This window comes from Thunnus thynnus, chromosome 12 (genome assembly GCF_963924715.1).
Source record: "Thunnus thynnus chromosome 12, fThuThy2.1, whole genome shotgun sequence".
NCBI classification, from domain to species: domain Eukaryota; kingdom Metazoa; phylum Chordata; class Actinopteri; order Scombriformes; family Scombridae; genus Thunnus; species Thunnus thynnus.
In genome coordinates, this window is record NC_089528.1 from 4,556,146 (window position 1) to 4,578,983 (window position 22,838).

Below are 22,838 nucleotides of genomic sequence, written 5' to 3' on the forward strand. Positions count from 1 at the left end.
GATGAATTTTAACACTATTCTGATCTAATTTAAGAACCATTAGATACAGTCACATATCAGTAATCTAGCTTTAGTAGAGGCATTTAATGTTGATGAAACACAGCAGTTGTATGTGCTTTTCGATATTGTATGAAACGGTCATGAACATGGAGTTGTGAGAAGTGTGTTTGTAATGTGAACACAACATGTGTGAAAGGACTTAATCCTGACTACATTAGTCTTTCTAGAAGCTCCCAGCGCGCAGGGAACAGGCTATTGTACTGACTTGAATGGAAGAAGAGAGAGAGAGAGAGAGAGAGAGAGAGAGAGAGGCAGAGGAGTAATTTATGCAGAACTTGAAGAAATGATAGAGAGAGTAGGAGAGGGAGGGAGGGAGGGAGAGAGAGGCAGACAGACAACAGACAGGCAGCGTAATTTATGCAGAGCTCTGAGCTCCAACAGGACACTGTGGAAGACTCAGAAACACAGTTGGACTTGTTGGTTTGTCTGGACCTTAATATACACAGCAGTGTCGGGTACACATCACAACACAACACTTCCAGGCTCAAAAAAAGCACATGTATAGGAGAAAATGCTCAAACATGTGAAGATTAACTTTTCAAGACCTGATGGATGACTATAACCACAGATTTAGGACAGATAGAGATCTGACCATTAAAACCACTGACCCAGAGAACTTTACAGAGTGTCTGTGTAATCTACAATATTACACACATACCCATGATGCAATTGTATGTGGTCTTGTAACCCTGATTATGACAGTTGAAATTCACTACATTATGTATAGAGTATTTATATAAGAAGCTCCATAAATAAGTTGCAAGAACCTCGTCGCAGTTGCATCAGAAATACTCTGGACGAGGGCAACAGTAGAAATGCAGTGTTACAGTCCTTTAATTAGAGGCTGAAGTTGCCCAATAGGTGTCTGTTGTTGATCCCTCTTAATTTTAATTGATATTGTACAGAGTTCTTTATGATTGTGATTCATTGTAGGATTATGCATACTCAGAGGGTAACGCTGGTTTTGGTCTTTTTGTGGGATTTGTTGACAATTAGGAAAATACTGATAACACTACCCTGTCTGTGGCACTCAGCCCCAAGCTCATTTGTTCCTACTGAAGATATAAATCTTAACAAATGGGTCACGAATCATTTTTAAAATAGGCTTAGTGATTTCCTATAACAGCTGGCCACTGTCATTTTCAACAAACATTACTCAAAAATGGAGGAAATAGCGGAAATAGGACTATTTTCAGCTGCGGATGAATCCACATTTGCTGTTGTAGTGAGTATTTCTAGCAGCAGGACGGTGTGTGTAGGACTGAGTCAAAATAAACTATACTGTCTATGTTCATGGTAAAGAAGGAACATGTCACTCAGTGCAACAGTGTGATGTGTTTTTAATAGGTTTCGGATAACAACGGAGCTGTAAGACACAGAGGAATAAGATCTATCAGACTTTGATACACACACAATACTTGTTAGAAGATCAATGTATTTGTGGCCAACAAAATTCCCAGTTTGCCCATGTCAGGTTATTGAATGTTTGCCTAAATGAAATCAGATTCCCATTAATTAAGAGTGGAAAGGTGCATAATTAAAGACGTTTTTTTAAACATTTTTTTTTGGCATTTTGCTGTATAGTAGAGAGATGAAATGAGATGTAGAGAGAAAGAGGGGATGACAGATTCAAACCGAGAATATTGCAGTTACACATCTTTTTAAATAGTTTTTTATTCGCTGTTGGGATGCAAGGTGTTTTATCGTTTTCTGTATCCCCTATTGCACATTTCTGTTTTTCTGTTTTCCACCTTTTTATTTTAAAGTAGCGAAACTCTTTACTCAAATGGTGGTTTACCACAGTGGCTGTTAATTATATAGTAAGCATACACCTCATATAACTCAACTCATAACTCATCACTCAACTCACAAGTCATGCAACTCATAACTCAGCTCTGCATGCGGTTTGAGATAGAGCAGAAAAGAGTGAGAGAAAATGAAAGAGTGAGCGAGATGAAAGAGAAATTGAGGATGAGATTACAAGAGCAAGAGAGGCAAAGAGGGGTGGAAGGAGAAGGACGGTGAGAGATGAGGAGCAAAAGAGTACGAGAGGGAGAGACTGGTGTGGCTAGCCAAGCAGAAAAGGCTGTCAGTCTCTATAAAAGATCTCCTCTGTCAGATTAGTATGAGAGGGCTTCTCTTACACTGCCTCTCTCTTTCTTTTCACCCTCGTGTCTCTCACTCTTCTCCTGCACGATTCTCTCACTCCATTTCCCTCTTCATGCACGTCTCCCTCTCATTTGTCTTTGCTCTCAGAATAATTCATTATCATATATGGCACTGATACTGGTTCTCTTTTTGCATGTCAGATTAGCATTGATGTATTTTTACACACAAAGATGCGCCTGTCTGTATTCTCTCAGGCAAAGGGGGCTTGTACGTATAAATTACTGTGTTGTTCTGCTGGTGAATGAGTATTTGTTCACAAGGCTTTCTTTCAAGGCTGGGAATATAATTAGTGATAATTAGTCTGTGATAAGAGCTTTCGGTGAGCAAGAATGACTACATGACACAGCACAGAGCCGTAGTTCAGACTGGCAGCATTCTGAGGTAATGGTGATGGACAGTTTTTCCATCTCTTCCATTTATTATCTCTGACAGTAATGTTTTATGACACTTTGGTTTCTTATAGTCCCCTATGTAATTCTTATTGAGTTTCACAAGTTGTCACTCCGCTTAAAGGGAAATTCCAGTATTTTTCAACCTGGACCCTATTTTCCCATCATTTTCGGTCAAGGTGACAAATGGGGACAAAAATATTTGGAATTGCTCCAATATTGAGTGAGAGCACTTCAGCCGCAAAACGTGCTCCAATCTAAACCTTGGGGGCAATTGCGCCCATCAAAGTAAGTCCACTAAAAGTGCTTGTTTCTGCCACTGACAGGCTCAGATTGTTATCATCAAGCACCTAGGAAGACATAGTGGCCAAACTGTGTATTCACAACTTCCAGGTCCGACAGGAGCCCAAAAAGCATTATTCCCGCACACAATCATGGAAAAAGCAGTGGCCGTAAAACAGTGGATACATTATTTTGAGTGTCACAACCTCCACAAAATGACTTATTTCACTATCAGAATTTGATTCATTCGGTCTGATAACATTTGGAAAGTCTAGAAGAGCCACATAGTTCGGCTAGCTGGCAAGCTGTAGATCCCTATGCAGTTACCCAAATGCTGCTACAGGCAACTAGTTCCTATGTTTGCTTTTGTTGTCAGACACTTAAAATAATCTGAGCCTGCCAGTGGCAAAAACAAGCACTTTTACTTGACGTTCTTTGATGGGCGCAATTTCCCCCAAGGATTACATTGCAGCACATCTCGTGGCTGCCAGCTGAAGCGAACTCACACAATACTGGACAAATTCCAAAAAATTTGCCCCCATTAGTCACCTAGACCCACAATGATGGGAAAATAGGGTCCATGTTGTAAAATACCAGCATTCCCCTTTAGGCAACATTGCCCATCCACTCAAAGTGTTGCCTATGATGATAAGTCAGCTTCCCCAAACTTGACTTTGTTCCACATCAATCAAGTGCCAGTGCTGGATAACAACCTTTTTTTTTCTTGGTTTATGTCGAGATTAAAATACAGTTATTTGAAAAGTTTTACACATGTCTCGTAATGGTATATATTCTCATCCATCTCGTGTTTCTCTCTGTCTGTTCAGTCATACTCAGTGGGTGGTTTGGGTGATGAGGACTTCAACATCCCGCCCATCACTCCCCCCACCCTGCCAGACCACATGCTGCCCCCCCATCTCCCCCATGATTCCCCCTCTGGACCGTACCACCCTCTGGACACCCCCTCCAACTCAGCTCCACACCACCCCTACCAGCTGCAGGGTATGGATCTGCCTGGCATGCCTGGTAGCCAAGATAGAGCTGGTATGTTGAATCAAGATGGTGGCACATTCAGTCCTGATGGCGGCCCGATGACCAGCACTCTGTCTGTGGTGAGTTGTCATAAATAATTCACTTTACGTATACGTATACACTTTACGTATACGTGGTATTTTTGCTCCAGTAATGAGTGAGAAGTGAGATAGGTTGCAGTAAAGTAAGTAACTTGACCAGTGAACTTAGCATTGAATTGCGCCATTGACCGATAGCAAGCTGCCTTGACAGTGCTGACCTTTGTAGGAATGGAGAGTCCAATATGGAGGACGCTATTGTAATTTATTAGCTGCATCCACTTGTATTGAATCTCCTCTGTCTGAGTAAAAACTATTCCACAAAAGAGTCAATGGTACGAATAAGCTAACAAGTAAGCCAACAAGCTGATGTGCTTGCTAACAAACTCATCAGCTCTTTGTTAACTTTTTATTGAACGAAGTGGTGTGCAATGTGAACAAAATGCCTGAGAGAAGTAAACAGAACAGTAGAGACAAAACAGAGAGAAGCTCTGGAAGCTACTGTGACTGAATAGCTTTAGCCAGGCCAGCTAGCAAGTTAACGTTTAGCTCGGCAGCTACAGCAGTTCACCAACTAATCCTGCAGGTAGTCACTAACCACCAAACCATACCAACCAAATATTTCACAAAGATATGTAGAAAAGAAAGAGGAAAGTCCACTGTTGTCATATGAAAAACTCAAGACACTCATCAGCCAGACATTTCTCCGTTATCTGTTAAAGAGCGGCTGATATTGATGAGATTGACACTAAAACGAGAATTGTTGGTCCACCTTAAAAGTCAGTCCATCTTAAGTGAGCCTGGTCAGGTTAGGCTAACGCGTTGTTGCTAACTTCTGGGCTAACCCCCTTTGATAGATGAGTATTTTCTTTGTCTTGAGGAGCTGCAGCATTTATTAACTGACACACCGTAGTCTGTGCTGTACATTTACTGCCAGATTGATGACTTACTGCTAACCTTTTCCTCTGCTCCGCTCACATTCACTGTCACTTTTCTGCCGCTGGCTCTCTGCACTCGCTCAACTACACACACACACACACACACACACACTACACGCATTGCCCTATTCCTTAACAGAGCTACACTACTCTTGTACCTTTCACGTAGATGTCCTTTGAAGAATGAAGACAGGGAGGGTGACTCAAAACAATTCCACAAATCATTAGTATCCTGTTGATACTAATGATTTTGTGAAATTTTTGCAGCGGTGCTCACAATTTTGCAGCGGTGGTGCGCTGGTACTGAATAAATATAGGGGAAACAGGGATAATGGTATTTGTCTGATGGAAAACATCCACATCTGTCTGTTTTTCAGAAAAATCTGAGTTCCCCAGTTGTAATTACAACTTGGATGTTGCATGACCACTAATTACAAGTTGGAAACTCATGATTAAGATAACCCTGATATGATATGAGCAAAACATGTGAGGGCAGGGTTACAAAAGTTCATAGGTTCAGAGGTGTTGCTGATTAGAAGTTTTTTAGGCCGAGATAAAACAGAGCTATCCTGAAAGTTTAGTGTGATCACCAAACTCCACGTAAAACTACCCATAATCTCCTGCAGGCACATAGAATATAGACATAAAGACATAAAATACTCCCCTTGGAATGATTTGTGTCTTATATGATTTTTCCACAAAAAAAGTTCACCTCATTAAAATTCTCAAAAGTACATCTACTCATTCTCCTTTGTTGAAAAAAACTGAAACTATGAATTTTTCATTTCACTGAAAAGTCTATTCTTAGTGTATGTGCACTGGAGGCTTCAAGTTTCCACATCACAGTCGTGAACTAGTGAACCAAACTAGTTGTGATGTCACAAATCATACTCATAGGTACACGTTTTAAACCCATATTTAAAGTGAGCACAGAGAAACTTTCATCCTTCAGCAGATGAAGGTGAAAACAAACTCTGCACATATAAGATTCTGAACATTGAGAACAACTTCCAAGTGGAGTAACAATAAGTAAAACACATTTGAGTGGAGGGAGACTAAAAGAATGATCAAATGAAAGCTGTCCCACAGCAACATATGCAACAAAACAGTGTGTTTTTCTGACTTCAGAAGACATGCTCACACAGTTGTTATGAGAGGTCTAAGCAGGCAAAACACGTGACATGTGCAGTTTATGACCATGGGTGTGTAGCAGGTTATAAATTTAGTGTACATGTATGTTTGGTTGCCACTTTATATGTATGTACCCTGGGAAAATTCACGGAACTTGTTTTTCAACAACACCCTATTTCACACTTAAACTGGTATTTGCTCTTTATAGCAGCACTAGTCAAGGGTGATACCCCACCCAAATCTATCTTTTGAGTGTCAAACCTTCCTCAGAAACTTCTCAAAGCAGTGCCGCTGCACAGTCCACTTCTGTTGTGCCATCAATGATGCCATTGATGCTTTTTTCACTATAAATTCATCAACAATGAAATCTTTCCCACTGAGATGAATTCTGGCCAGCTGTTGTTCTCCAACACAAAGGAAACTACAAACATTTAACAGCCATCAATACTTCAAAGATACATTTTAGGGTCAAGTATCACTTTGTGTCTTGCTCAAAGATACTTTAACTTTATTTATTGGGAGAAAAGTGAGGATTTCAGCTAGTCTTTAGATCTGAACTGACAGCCAGCGGACGTATTTTAACTACATTCTTTCATATTTTTTTCTAGTTTAACAGGATATCAGGATAAACAGGATATCGCCTAGGGCAGTGTTATTTGAAGGCCAATTATGGCAGCTGGTTCATGTGACATTTTCCTCATATTTTAAGTTTCATTTCACAGTTAAGTGAAAATCTTGCTTTTAGTTGTGACATTCAGATGTGGCTGGCTGTGTCATACAGTAAAAGAAATGAAAGCTACACCTCAGACTCGTAGTTACCTCAACTGTCATAGAGACAGGTTATTCAGAGGGGTGACAGAGATGTGTGTGTGTGTGTGTGTGTGTGTGTGTGTCAGTAATAGAGGTAGAGATTTTTCCTGTTTTATCAAGAATGAAACTTTCTCACCTCCCACTCTTGATCTTTTTGTCTGTTGTCTCCATATTACATCTACCACCTATAATATGAAGTGTCAGGTGAAACCACATAATAAGTTCTCAGCCCTGAGTGTAGCTGAATTAGAATGACTATTAAAAACCATAACATAGACTTTTTTTTAATAACTTTTAATTAAATTCACATTTTTCTGTTGTGTTTGATTGTTACTAACCTGAGATAATTATTTGAACGGCCTGAAGGGAAGGTCTTTTTTTCCCATCTTTATCTGTCTCGATCCCTACCTTTCTCTGTCTTTCTCTCTACCTCGCGTTTATATTCTCATACTAACATACATTTACTGCCAGTCCATGAATTATGGTTGCCTAGCAACCGTGCCTGGCTCAGCCTAATCGGGGTGGGTGGGGGTCTAGAAAGACTCAAGTCGATGTGTATGTGTGTATTATTCCTAGAGGAGCCAAGACTACTCTGTTGCAGATAATATTGAGGATTAGATTGCTCTTTTATTTAATTTTTTGCTGCTGCTGTCTGGTTGAAAGTTGACTGTCCAAAATGATAAGGTTAAAGAACTTTTGTTTTTTCTGCTGGTGATTTGGTCTAACTTGGTTCAAACTCATAATATGTGACATTCACATTGAGCTATAATAAATGACAGTTTTACTTTAGTCTGCCATCTTCTGATGTAACTGAATAGTGATTTAACCTATAATGGTTTCATAAGAAGTTTGTCCTCAGTGGTTTATTTAAAACAAACTAATGAACTAGTAGATTGTGTGAGCAGTGACATGTCTGAACAAAGAAAGGAGCCGCAAAGAGTATTAACAGAAAATGCATGCACAAATTCATTACAGTAGTAACAATAGAGCTATATGACGATATATACAGCAAATGAAAATATTGGATTTACAAGAGTTTTGCATCACTGTGATAAAGTACTTTTGTTTTTACAGGTCTCAGCTTTTTGTTTAAGTGTACTACATGATGATACCAGTTATTATCATGATATCAATATTGTGATGCAGAATTTGAAACTATGATGTAAGATTTTATCTACATCAAAGCACTGGACACATGGCAGGAATTCTTATTTTAAATTCAAATATTTAAGAGATTACTCCACCACAAAAACAACTCAACCTAACCACTTTACCACTGCCACTGTCCTAATATTACATCTTTTCAATATGAATGATTCAAAAAGTTTACAGGTTTGACTTCTTCAATATATGTTTTCCATGCTAAAATCTAATAATGCTATTAATGTCAGACAAAATATATGAAGAGCACATGAAAAATATGTGAAGCCATATTTAGACATTTAGTTTTGCTCATCACTGAGTCTCAGTCAAGTTTTAGGAACAAAAAAAAATCAATTATAATCATCATAATCATCATCAGCATGTTTTTTATGGAGAGACATAAAACAATACATTTAAAATGTGTAAACATTCAAAATACAAAAATGATGTTTTCATGTAAATGTTTTAGGTGTCATATTTTAAAGTTAGTTGGTTCCATTTTGATTTAAATGACAAGCCAAAAGTGATTTACAGATCTATGATTCTTAGTACTTTTTGGAAATATTTATGACTGTACTTACCAAATAATTAGTAACAGCAGTTAACCTGCCGTAGCGTGCATGTTTTTTTGTAATTTAGGGGAAAGATTTGTCATTTAGTTACCGTATGTTCTTGCACATTCTTAAAATACAAAAAATGGAAAAAAAATCAGCAAGTGCTGATTTTCCAGACTGTGTGAAAAAAGCAAAAAAACAGATTCTTAATTTTATGTGTGTACTTTTCATATTGAAATCGAATTATTAACCACACCTATGTGAAGATGCCTGAAGAGCCTACTATGACAAGGTTCACATCACAACTCTTTCCCCTCTCGTGACATGAGTCAGTCATTAGTCAGGCTGCTTACATCGGGGATTCCCCCTCTCCTGCTCTCTCAAGCCAACATCACAAATCATTTTCTGACCCCTTAAAGGAAAATCCAAAATATATTTTTTCCACTTATAAAGCTTCTAGTTTGAATTGCGATAATGTTACGTTTGATGTCGTTTCGTGACCTTTTGACCTCCTTTTCCTGTCAACATTGCTAATGATGTCAACACCCAAACCACTGAAATCTGCAACTGTTAGTAATAAATACTTCTTTTCCATACTTTAAAGTTCTTACTCCACATTTTCCAATAGAGTATTTTATTTTTATGTAGCTGACATGCTTTTTCATACATATCATCATCACGTCTAAGATAGGCAGTTATCAGTCAGTAAAATATAATCATATGTAATATGTATAGTCAGATATTTTAGTTATTAAAGAAGAAAATGTTTTGATATCCACACTTCCATCCAGATCTATATATTTTGAATGATTTAACTTTGTATTGTATATAGCCCAGCTAGGTCTTTGAACAGCTACTATTTGTACGCAAACCATCAAACAAAAATATCAAAGAATCAAATTTATATGACTGAAGGAAACTGAAGTCCCAACCCAACAAATGCCAAACCGCAGCTATTATTTTTCAGAATTTCAACCGGCAAATACGTCAGTCTGAAACCTCTTCCAAGGTTAGAGAAACGTCACTCGGCGTTCCATCTAAATACCACAGCTGTATTCACAGGCTGCTACCGGTAACTCAGGTTATGTGTTCCCAACAGGGACATAGCGCACCAGACCACATCCGCTATTATTCGATGCTTACTGAGAGGAAACTCCAAATACCCGCATAAACCGAGACCTGTGTTCATTTTTGTGACAATAGGTGTCAAAAGTTCCCATGCTGAGAGTGTGTGCAACGATAACTTTTGTTTTCCAGAGAAATGGACAGAATATCTCAAGCACTAATGACTGACTCACTACAAGACTGCTCACATTCTGGCAATGCTGTTTAAAACTACACTACACAGTGGGCTGCAGACCGGCCCATGAAAAGGAGGGATGACACATTTGTTTCTTTGTGCTTCATTGAACAGAAGCTACAGTTTATATTAAAATGATGACGAACCATTTGTAAGAAATGCCCTTCACTTTATTGAATTTTTTATATATGGATCAATTCCAGCATGTTGAGATCTTATTCCTTTTTATATAAACATTTATTCAAATTTCCTTCACTGTCTCCAGAGAGACATTTGTTTTGAAAGATAACAATGCACAATAAAACATGCATGTTTTAGGTGTGATAGTAAAACTGTGGACAACAGTAAACAGCTTTCTGACACATTATTGAGGACTGGGATGCACAGGGAATAAACCAGTGCTTGTATCTATTTGTCTGGAGTGTAGGAAATGGAGTTTAGAATCTCTATTGATGTTTTTTACGCTCACGAGTGGAGATTGATGTTTTAAATGACTTTTGATCCTATCTATTCTGACCTGTATTGCCTGTTGCCACGGTTACTATCAGATTTCATTATTAGTGAAGCCTGGACCGCTGCACACTGTACAAACGCTGTCAAGCAAAGGCACACTCTGTTTCTGAGCCCAGCTAGTTGTGTTACATCAACATGTTACGTAGCTCAGATACTGTTTCACCAGCCCTTCTTTTGAGTGCAATGTAACCTTAGTGTGAGTTATACTCTGAGATACAAACCTGATTGGAAAGCAAACTACGAGCTGTCTCACTGACAGGCAGCATTCATTTATTCATTTGGCCACTTGGGGCCAGTGGAATAAACTGTAAATACAACACTGACATCACCTTATATGGTTGTTATGGTGTATGAATGTGTTGGCAAACATTTGTTTAAACTCATTATTTTTCATTTGGAGTCAAGGTCCCACCCAGCCACCTGAATATATGAAATACATAGCAACATACATTCTCCTTTTAAGGCTATTTTGCTTTCTACCAACTCCTAAGGGAATTATCTGCCTCTTCAGCTGCTAAATGCTCAACTATATTTACCTGCTAGTTGCTAAATTTGTCTGTCTGCTGTTTGGTGCTGGGCAAGTAGTGTACAGTGGGTTTATCAGAGCTTTTTTGCTTAAAACAGCTGGTGTAAACGAGGTTCATGAGAGCGGTGAGAAAGAACCGTAACAGTCAAACAAAACAATGAGCTGAAAGACACTAAAGCAGTCTGTAGAGCTGAGGACAACTGCAGCTGATAGTTTTCTATGGGTTCAATAATAAAAGCATCAGTAATTTGATCCATTGTTAATATAAAATTTTGGATTAGTGCGGCTTTAAATAAGTAGCTAGACAGAGTAAGCAAAGCGGTTTTGCTTACAGATGTGGAATTTATTTTGGAACATTTTGGTTAAGAGGCTACAATAACACTGAAAGACATATAACATATCCTCTATGTGCTATTGAATGTAGTGGTTACTCTTTTTAATTCCAGGACTACCTTTAATTAATCAACAGTTAGTTTTATTAATCACATAAGAATTATTCATTCATGTGCATGCAAAAGTGTCTACTGGATTAAGAAGTCAAAGCAAACAGGCAAACATGACGTGATGTTTTCATTGGTCTACACTTATTGTACAATATTGATAAAATCAGCTTGAGAATGACTGAGGTAAATATTGGACACACAGCCAATTTCAACTTACTGAAAATGACAGGTAGCCCAACCAAGATTTTTAAAGGCGCAGGACATTGCAGTGCTTGTTATGGCGATCAAATCAGCAGAAGTCATGGCAACAACAACAACAATAGCAGAAAACAGAAAATAAAGAACAATGAAGCCAAAAATGGGTCAGATGAGACTGTCAAAGAGAGAATGGTGCTGCTTTGGTGGTTTTATGGGTGTCAGCTCAGCCTTAGCCCGATGCTGTTTCAATGTGACACAACTGATCAAGATGAGTGACAGTTGTTTGACTCAGAACCTGACCAACTGAGGGGTATGACTATATACTGTACATTTCTTGCCAGAGAACAAAAATGTGAATGTTGTAGCTTTATAGTGGACCAAGAAGAGATGCAAAAGGAAAAAGTTCAGAGAGATTACCAGTTTTATTCAGGATTGCCGATTTACCACCTCTGTCCAGTTGATATTTCTTCAATAACTTCAATAACTGCAGAATTAATGTAGTTTTTTTCTGAAAGTAATAAAACCCCAGGTTGAATAATGGAAAGCTATGCAACAACCTAGACTGTATGTACAAGTGGCCTAATTTACAGAAAGGAAATTGTCATGCTGACATAAAGGAAACCTGACTGATTGGAATATTCTGCAGATGATTGTTATAGTGTGCTGAAAAATGCACACGCCCATCAAGTCATTCAACCCGAAATGAAACCTGATATCTGCCTGAATTTACTGTTATTGTCACTTGTTGTTTTTGCACAGATGCAGCAGATGGTGAACTCTGATTCTCGGTTTACCAGCAGCCAACAGCCAATCGAAGCAGCGCTCGGACCCAGGAGCAAATCAGGCATGAACCAACAAAGTCAGTTGTCCACTATCAACCAATCCCAGCTGGGGCTGAGCGGGACCTCTGTTGCCCATAATTCCCCTTCACCTCCTGCGAGTAAATCCGCTACACCCTCTCCCTCCAGTTCAGCACATGAGGACGACAATGATGACGGACTCAGGGTAAAACACACACACACACACACACACACACACACACACACACACACACACACACACACACACACACACAAACACAGTACATACACAGACAGAGTATCTCCTGTTTGTATGAGTCACTGAGTCATATCTTGCAGTGCTGTAGCATCTATTTGTGTGTGTACTGTATGTACGTGTGTGTGTGTGTAGACAGTGGAGAGTTGTTATGTTAATGTTATGTGTCATAATAGACCCTTTCTCCCTGCATATCAACTAGATGGAAATCAGCTCCCTCACTGTTAGGTGTCTCACACTGAAACAAGCACTCTACACCAAACTGACTGTTCATATTCTGGGGAAATGAAACCATTACAACACTGCTGAATAATATTTACCAACTTCATCATTATCATCGGTTATGTATAGAAGTATGTATGAGTGGTAAACAGGCAATACTGCATTCAGGAAATATAAAAATAAAACTGCTCGTATCTTTAAAATACACGCCTACACATCTTAGCAGTGGCTGCTTTTGTGAAGCCATAGACGAGCAAGTGAATCACACTGTATGCAGTATTTACTGTACTCACTTATACAGAGTTGCTAGCCACCGCCTGTAATTATTTATTTATTTTTACATTTTTAATTTATTTAGTTATTTATTTATTTATTGCCTTTATCAGACAGTGGGCAGTGAAGAGGCAGACAGGAAAGTGACATGCAACAACAGTCCCTGGCTGGAAGCGCCTCACCCAGCTCCTTTCAATCATAGGCTATTTAAAGTGCTTTACATACAGTGAGGTAAATGAATGTATAAGAGCAACAATTTAAGAACACAACGAAGAGGAACATAAAAGAAATAATAAGATAAAAAAGAATAGACAAACAGTTTCAGTGCAGTTACAGCTAAGTAATAAATTGCCCCAAATGGAAGAAATGAAATAAAAGTGAAAAAGAGAAATAAATGAATCAGAGACCCAGGACTGTGTGAACATGGTTTGGTTTAGAATATATTTTGTGATAAAAGAATATATTGAATAAGATCTAAATGTAAACATTTAACTTTGCAAACATGCATTATCTGCTGTAAAAAACATCTCAAATGTTTAGAGGTGCAACCAAGACAAAAAAAAAAGTAAACAAGGGGATCACAAAGGCGCTGGCACATTCATACACTCAACTGTAAGATCAAATAAATTTAAAAGATATTAATTATATACTGGTTTTACATCTCTCAAATATTTGAGAGGTAGAAATCTGAGTAAAAAATGCAAAATTGTAATTGAGTCATTATGCTACATCTTTATATATACAGTATATATTCTGCTGTAACCTCTTCATTTATCTTACAGACTATGTTATTTTCTGCGCTTAGGTCACATTAGATTTGTCAGTTTTCTCTGTGAAATGACACTAGTGTTAGTGAGAAGTCTTTCATTGCTACTCTGTTTACTTAGCTTTGTGCTGCTTAGCCTAGCTTAGCAGTTAGCTTTGTGCATTCACAGTCAAAGCAGCCTCATTAAAACAATGGTGAGTGATGACTATTCTGCAGTCGCAGACAGGATGTCTACTAGAGAAACGTCTCAGTGAGTTAGCAGTATTTTTTAGGGCTAACATTACTTAAGACGTGATAGGCACTCCAGATAGTGTTAATGATAACACTAGCTGTCTCCACAGTGAAACCTCCTGTTTACATTGAGAGAACAGATAATAGCGTTCACAGCCCAGTCGACCTCACTGTGTTGCTTTTCGTCAGCAGTGAACTTTGCTTTGACCTGGATATCATATTATTAAAGGTCAAAAAATACAAAGCATTATCTATACAACTGTACAAAGACATCATCTTGGCTACCATAGCTTTTTAAGCTCTGATGGCAGACTGAGCCGTGACTCTACATGCATATTATATCTATAAGACATATGAGTGGGTGGTGGAAGTAAACTAAACTGACTATCATGACTAATAGATGAGAATAAAGGTGAAATAAGGAGAATGTGCAGGTCTCAGCTATGCAGGACATGGATATAGAAGCAGTGAGTGAAGGGCAAATGGATTTACACCCTGTCCACACTGGACACATTTCAGCCATATTTCATCTGACACAACAGATACACTTCAAATTCAATCAATGCAACTGTTAGTAACGCTTTATTTTGCAGGTTTGTACAAAGTACAATGCTTAAGTCCATCCATCTGTCTCTCCATCTATATATTATTGCATGGAGTATACTGCTTCCTTTCCCCATGTCTTGCTCAACTCCCCCTCTCCTCCTCTTAGCAGAGCAGTGGAGCGGAGAAGCGGCCAGCAGCACTGGACATCTCTAAGAAACCCAAAACACCAAAGAAGAAGAAGCGAAAGGACCCCAATGAGCCGGTGAAGCCAGTGTCTGCCTACGCCTTGTTCTTCAGGGACACCCAAGCCAACATCAAGGCCCAGAACCCCAATGCCACCTTCGGGGAGGTGTCAAAGATTGTGGCGTCCATGTGGGACGGCCTGGGAGAGGAGCAGAAACAGGTAGATGCTCCGTCCTTAATGCAGTCTGTCTATGTTCTTTTGTGCTGGTCCAGTAAAAATATGAGATTAATGTCTTTGCTACTGTAAATAAAGTTTTCTTACCTTTTTAGATAATAAGTAGGTATCAAGTGAAATCCACAGTTAATGTCATAGCAATTATAGTCAAACTGATAAGGACCGTAACGGATTTCAGCAGATTTTGCGCCAAAACTGATGTGGTGTCAGTGTGAAGTGCATTAATAGAAACTGTCAGGTTTCATGAAGATGATCTTGTCTGTTGGGTAAATATGCAAATCTTTCAACACTAATCTCGTAATGATTCATGAATGTTCAAATGTGACAGATAGAAACACAGAATGAGTTTATTGGAAAATATTCATGTTAGACGTTTTAGAAGTATCCGTCTACTGGATGGATTGGCACAACATCTGGTACAGACATTCATCCTTTCTAGAAATTGTATCCAAATACTGATTTTCTCTCAAGTTGAAGCATTTTCAACAGTGCAGATGTGTCTTTGCGTCAATTTGAACCTCCCCAGGCAAATTCATGTCTAAGGCCACATTCAGACCAAATCAGGCAGTGAAAACGCCAGTCCTCCCATTCATTTGAATGGGGGTAGTGCAGTTAGGCTGCAGGGGTTTTGGCTGCAGCGACCTGGAACGAGAAAGTTGATCCAGAACCAGCTTTTGGAGAAACACAACCCAACGTCACACTTCGGTGGCCAATCACAGCCAGCAATCAGACTGATCAGAGGTGCACAACCCTGCCATGAGAGAGTACAAAGAAGTTACTAGAAGGAGGGAAGGACATTTCTCCTCGTTTGATAACGTTAAAATAAAGTTAGACTTTGCCGACGACTTCCCGACTCATTTTTTAAAAAAAAGAGAGAGAGAGCTGAGAGCTCCAGCAAGCGAGAGAGAAAGAGAGAGAGCAGCTGTGGTCAAGTGAGCTACACAGTGAATGAAGAGAGGGAGCGCTGGTAGTGAGAAATCCAGTGAATCAGATCAATAAAACGTTATTTCCTGATTGTTTCACAGCAGTTACGTTCTAGAGCCCAAACACGCCCACACCCCCACACAACCCTGCAGCGGTGCACCACAAACGCCCGATTCGGTCTGAATACGGCCTAATTGTGTCTCTACATTGACTTTGTATGCAATTACACCGCCTCTAAAATTTGCTGATTCGCTGACTTTTGGCAGTGGCAGTTGGTGAAAGAAAGAAAACCCAGCGGGAGGAAACAACATGTTTGTCCTCTTCAGTAAAACCATAAAGGAAACAAATGTAGCCTGAAAGATATCAGGGAGGGAGAGCAAGTAGCTGTATCATCTTTGTGACAGGAATCAACAGTTTTGTAGGGAAATATCAGCTCTAACAATGCCTCTGAGACTACCCATCATTACTGCAAAATTGCTACCAAGTGGCATCTCATCTGAATTTAACGAAGTTCACATTGAGAGAAGAGTCGCAGTGGGTGATTTGGGAACTGATTATTGTGGTTATGTGTCATGGCAACTCTGTCAGCTGAGGGGAACACTTTGAGCGCTATGACAGTCATAATGGATACATGTGAAGTCATTATGATGATTAAATGCAGTCATAATTTTGAGTGTGTTAAACTGTGGTGAGAGTACACAGGTGTGAAGTGACTTGTTCTTTTTGTGTCTAAGGTGTACAAGAAGAAGACGGAGACAGCTAAGAAGGAGTATCTGAAACAACTGGCTGCTTACAGGGCCAGTTTGGTCTCACAGGTAACACACTCGCACACACACACACACACACACACACACACACACACAGGCACATACACACACACACACAGATAATGCCAATTATGAGTATGTTACTGTTGCCTTAACGACATAAACGAGCCAATGTGGAAACCTTTAAACTGATTTCCTCTCCTCTTCTCTCTCCAGAGTTACAATGACCCATGTGAGATGAAGCCCCCCCACTCTTCCTCCTCATCTTCCTCCTCCTCTACCTCAATGTACACACCCAAACCTTCAGTGTACGGCGGCCACCCAGGCCAGCACCCTTCCTCCGGTTCACTCGCCCACCCTCACCCTCTCCCTCCCCCTCAGCACCCAGGCATGTACATGTCATACCCTCACCCGTCACACCCCTCCCATGCCTCAAGCCCCGGCCTCGGCTCCCATCACCTGCCCCCTCCTCACACCCAGATCCACCCCCAGCTCCAGGCTCTGTCCTCCAGAGGGACCGTACCACGGCCCAGTGTCCCCCACCAGGGAGCTCTGTCTCTTGGCAACGTGGCGGCAGCTTCCACCCCTCCTCTCCAGGTCAGCCCTCCCCTCCACAGCCAGGCACACCTGGGAGGGCTGCACAGTCCACACCATCAGCACCAGCAGCTCAGTGGACACTCAATGGGAATGACACACTCACCTGCCATCACACAGGTCAGTTACACACTGGATCTTAGAACTTTACATTCAGTTGATTGGGATTATGCATTGGTCTTCATCTGTTTGTTTACTTGTTTGTTCAAAGATAGTATACAACCAACAATGTGTTATTCTATCTTTCCCAGCTGGGCGCTGTAGTTTTTTTATCAAACGTTACTCTAACAGGAGGAAATAGTGCATTTTTTGAGGACTATTTTTAGCAGCGGATTAATCCACATGTGGTGTTCTGTCAGCAGGACAGTGTGTGTGGGACTGAGTCAAAATAAACTACACTGTGTGTGTTCATGGTAATGAAGGAACATGTCACCCAGTGCAACAGTGTGGCTCACTGATGTGTTTTTAATCGTTTTTGGACAATAATGGAGCTCTTTGACACAGAGGAATAAGATGCATCAGGCTTTGATATACAGAAAATTCACTGTTGGTTTTGGTAATGTCATGGGCTTTGTTGACAATATGAAACATATAGAATATTCAACATCTTATCCTTTAAATACTACTGCGGGAATTTAAAACTTGCCACCAGATGTATTTACCACAGTAGTTGTTGAAGATGTTGAAATTGCAGGAGTCCAGCCATCCATGCTCTGCAAAATTAATATAAATAATGTTTTTCAGGCAGAGTAAACAGAAAAACAACATTAAAAGCTTCTAATTAAAGAAAAGAGTTTTGTTTGATGTAATGTATAACAGTAGAACACACATCAATTTTACATGTGATTTTTCATACATTTAACACAGTGTGATATATATACATATCGCAAATATAGTCATATTAATATTGTCCTTAATATTTTTTAATACCTTTAAGTTTTTATTGATTGCATCAAAGGTGGGGAACATTTTTTTATCATGTCATCTGCTGTGTCCTGATTTCATATTACATACTAATTGTTTACAGTATACTATATACTGATCTCTACAGTGTTCTGTTTTTGCAGTTAAAATACAAGAAATCAACTTACTAGTTGTTTTCTAAGATGTTTCTGGAGCTGTCTCATCACCATTTGCAATTTTCTGTTTTCATGTTTTTTTGCAGCTGTAAGTAGAGCCTCCATTTCCTTTCTGCATTGCATTATGGGACAGAAGTGTCTATCAGCAACTCACTTTTTGTTTGTACGATACAAAAAGATGTAAAATTTCTGCATATATTTCATTTATTCATTTATATGTATTATATTTAACATTACTTATAGCACTATTCTATTACGTCATACTACAGTGTGGAGTCGGGACACAGCTTTTGTTTCATCTGTAAGTCTTCAATTTGTGTTTTCCTCTGTAGGTCATCAAACCATTTATTACACACACACACACTCAGTCTTCCCATCTCCTCGAGGTAACAGCATCTCAGTGATTTAAAAGCTGCACAGAGGTGGACGGAGACAAATGAATTTATCAGCACAGGAAACACACAAACACACACACACACATACACACAGTGGAAATGAGACAGAGATGGAGGGAAAGCAGCAGCAGCAGCAGTTCCTTGTGAACATCAGAACAGAACTATATTGAATGAAAGTGATCTGAATTCAAATAAATTCATGTTCTGTTCATCCGGATGACGTCCATTAAGGTTCTTCTCCTGCCGTCTTTAATAACAAACTGCAGCAACTGCTTGTGTTTCAGGGTAGAAAACGGTTGCGAACTTGTTTATTTGAATCATAGAAAAGGAATATCTGGTTAAATTTCTGTCTACTTATCACACACTTAATGCTGTCAGTCAATCAGTCAGCCCCCTCTTCCTCTTCCTCTCTCTCTCTCTGTCAGTCTGTTAACAGTCTCTCTATTAAATCAGGAGGAAGATGAGTAGCATTGAAAAGATTATAAATATGAATTTGTGTTAAGTCCAGTGTGAGATGATATGATGGTTAAAAAATAGATGGGGGAAGGATTGCCACTGAGCCTCACTTTCCATTTTATCCCCCTTTTTATAGTGCACTTTTAAATCCCAGACTCCCATAATCCCCTTTCTCTCTCCTCCATTTTGCATATTTTTAGCAAAAAAAAAAAAAAGAGAGAAAGAGCAAACAAAAAAAAAGAAAAAGTGAAGGAAAAAAAAGGAGAGGACACAGTGACAGAGCTCCAAACTTTTTTTTTTCTGAGTGAAGAGTGAGAAATGATGGGGGAAGGGAGAGAGAGAGGGAGAGAGAGAGAGAGAGAGAGAGAGAGAGAGAGAGACAAAAGAGGCAGATGGGGTCTTTGTGAAGGAGTGAAGGAGAAGAATTTGCTCAACAATGGATGAATAGGTGAGGTAGAGGAGGAGAGGGGGAGGCGAGGGGGAGAACCCAACCACCTGCTGTCCTCCTCTTTCTCCTCTTTCACTCACAACACTCAGATTAACTTCCCTTTCAGCCTCACTCGCTCTCTCTGTCTCTCTCTCTGTCTCTCTCTCTGTCTCTCTCTCTCTCTCTCTCTCTCTCTCTCTCTCTCTCTCTCTCTCTCTCTCTCTCTCTCTCTCTCTCTCTCTCTCTCTCTCTCTCTCACACACACACACACTCCTGCACCTTGTCACTGCATTCGCTCATTTTCCACTCTTTCCATCTCTCCTCAAGTATCTTACAGTTGGAGCTCCTGCTCACCTCCTTTTCCCTTTCCTCCTCCTCCTCCTCCTCCTCCTCTTGCACCTCTCTTACCTTTTCATCTTCACTCTCCTCCCGCCCTCCTCCTCCTCCTCCTCCCTTCTGGCAGATGATAAAATCAGCAACACACTCAAAACTATGTAATTACTGCTGATGAACCTGCGACTGATCTCTGTCTGCATTTCACTTTAGTTGCTTTCATCATTTCATTCATATCCCTGTTAATCAGAAACCATTTTCCACAGAAGTGCCAAAGGTTGGTTTGTAAAAAAAAAAACCCATCATCTGTCTATAGACTGATGCAAGCTGAAGGGGGAAGTAAACAAGCCGCCATCACTGCGTTGGCATCTCACATTTAAATCTGTTCAATAATGTAATGAAATGTATGTAAAAGACTTCACTTTTAAACCAACAAGAAATATGCTCAGGAGATCCTGCAGAAGCTCTTATATGTTGAACATCTGGGCTGTTTTCTTCTGCTTCAAATTTTTTCCATCTTCAACTTTGAAAACAAAAACAAAAAAGAAATTAAAATCTACCAAATTCCATTAAATTAATTTCACTTTGCTGCCAGAAACATCCATTTTACAAGGACACACAAAGGCATCTGTAATAGCGTTGCTCATGCGGTATCTCACTCAACTGTGTAACAGCAACTGGAATATTATTGCTCTGGATGTTCACAGCTCATGTTAACAGCTGCGTATGTAGATTTCTCTCCCTCCAGCTAAATTGTAATGAAGAATTTATTAATAAGACACTTTTTATTCACTAACTTTTTTTAATTTTTTTATTCCAGGGCTACCCTCTCTCCCTCCAGTCTGACTACCAGCCAATAGGAGGAGGTATGATTAATAGCGGAGCGGTGATGTCATCATCAGTGGACTACCACCAGATGGGGCGACACACGTCCAACCACCACCCTTCTCTGGACTGGAGCACTGATTACCATGGCAACGGGTAGGTATCAGGGTTTGACTGTGACTGGTTTTTGATGGCTAGCTGGACTGTAACTTTAAATATTTGCTTTTTTTGAAATTTGAAATGTCCATACCAAATTTTCAAGTCCCCCAGAATTTTCTTTCTGTTTCTGCCCAGGACACTACTAATAAACAAAACACATTTTTACATGTTAGCATTCTTTTATCTTGGCTTTCTAACATTTAAATCTAATAAAAACAATGTCTGTTGTCGCTTGACAAAGCAACACAGTCAGATGTTGGACAATGGTGTGTTTGTGTGTTTTACTGACTTTATTGTCTCTGTTTCCTCTCTCCTCCTTCAGAGGTCTTCAGAGAGACAAACCTCTGTTCCTGAGCTAATCTCAGTACAAAATGACACCAAACATCAACCAAGCCCTTCTACTGCCACACCGTGGAACCTCCAGCCTCACTTCTACATGAGCCCACGCCTGCCTGAGAGAGCTGGCGATTCAAGTGGATTTACAGTGGGCTCAACCAACCAACAAGCCACCCAAACCTGAACCAAACTGCAGTTCAGCACTTCAGACAAAACTCCAAAACACAAATTTAGAACATTTAGTGCTGAGTGCCATGCATTACATAAAGATGGAAGTAAATATCAGGAAAATAATAGGACAGTTCTCTGTCATTGGTACGTCCCTCCTAAGGGACAACAGGACAGTGTTAAAAACAGGGAGATATACTTTTTCTCTGCTCCTGCATGTAGATTGGTTGGACTTGTTTCCGTAATTGGCTGTATTTTTTCTACTGATCACTGCATAGTTACTGCATAAGAAATGCTACAATTTGAATAGATCCAGTGAGGAGAGGTGGGCAGCTCCTGCGCTGTGAACCATGATGATAGGTGTATATACTACAGGTACCCTCAGAAAGGGATATTCTGTCTAACTGCTAACTTCCTGTCTGCCTGAAAAAAATCTTTATACCTACTCGGAGGTAAAATTTTTGTAAAGATGGTGTTTACGCCAGTTCCAAAAGGCTCTGAAGAGCAAGTGTAAAATACTGTAACGTAATTGTTTGAGCTGTTGATTTAAAGCCAACTGATTTTTTTTTTTTTTTCCTTTGGCGTCATAGTAGCTGTGTCCTTCTCCAGCCAAAGTCAAAAGAGCACAGCACACAAACAAAAGGTTGATAACCAAATACAACAAAGTGTTACAAATTGTGTCTCCCCCCTGTTTCTTTAATTATATGAACGTTCAATTTAATGGCCACTTATGCAGTTTGGGCTAAAGTCCCACACTGTCTGCAGAGACAGAAAGATGTAATCTGATTCTAAACAGAGTGATTATGACTGAATTCACACTGCTTCATTCAGTTAAAGACAAATAAGAGAAAGAGGTGGAAAGGCACCTGAAGCTGTTTGTTGCCTTTTAACCAGGCGATTAAAGAACTTTCATTGTTCTCTCGCAGTGAAGCTCAGATCTGCAGGGTACAAATCCAATGTATTTTAGTCCTTGAAATGATGAAATGTCAAACAAGTCTTTGTTGAAAAAAAAAAAGAAACAAAAATACTCCTTTGTACGATGACAGCTCCTCCTCCTGGCATATGTCTGTTGATAATATTGATTTTGATCCAAACTGTGTGAGTGAGTGTGTGAAGTGTTAATGAGAAAGCGGAGTGGTTGATTGGGTTGCATGGTCTCTTTTGTCATCTCTATTTCTCTGTGCACAGAGGCTATTTAAGAAACTATAACTGTTGCTGGGTTGGCTGTGTTTTAATGTTGTTTTTTTAATCAAATCAAGTTTTGTTTTCATGTTAATGACGATGATGATGATGAGAGACATATCTCTCTCGCTCTGTATCTCTTTGTATTCATGTGT

At 39.6% G+C, this 22,838-nt stretch overlaps 1 protein-coding gene across 2 annotated transcripts in view; it reads left to right on the forward strand.

Annotated features, from left to right (window-relative positions):
• tox (thymocyte selection-associated high mobility group box) overlaps positions 1-22,526 on the forward strand; it is a 46,757-nt gene extending 24,231 nt beyond the window's left edge. The window contains exons 4-10 of one of the 2 annotated variants that reach the window (XM_067604914.1): positions 3,728-4,012; positions 12,286-12,531; positions 14,787-15,023; positions 16,697-16,777; positions 16,946-17,443; positions 20,834-20,994; positions 21,320-22,526. In XM_067604914.1, coding sequence (XP_067461015.1) covers positions 3,728-4,012; positions 12,286-12,531; positions 14,787-15,023; positions 16,697-16,777; positions 16,946-17,443; positions 20,834-20,994; positions 21,320-21,356 — 1,545 coding nt within the window. In that variant the 3' untranslated portion in view covers positions 21,357-22,526. The remainder of the gene's footprint in view (positions 1-3,727; positions 4,013-12,285; positions 12,532-14,786; positions 15,024-16,696; positions 16,778-16,945; positions 17,444-20,833; positions 20,995-21,319) is intronic. The other variant, XM_067604915.1, reaches the window with a different exon arrangement.
• Positions 22,527-22,838: the final 312 nt, after the last annotated feature.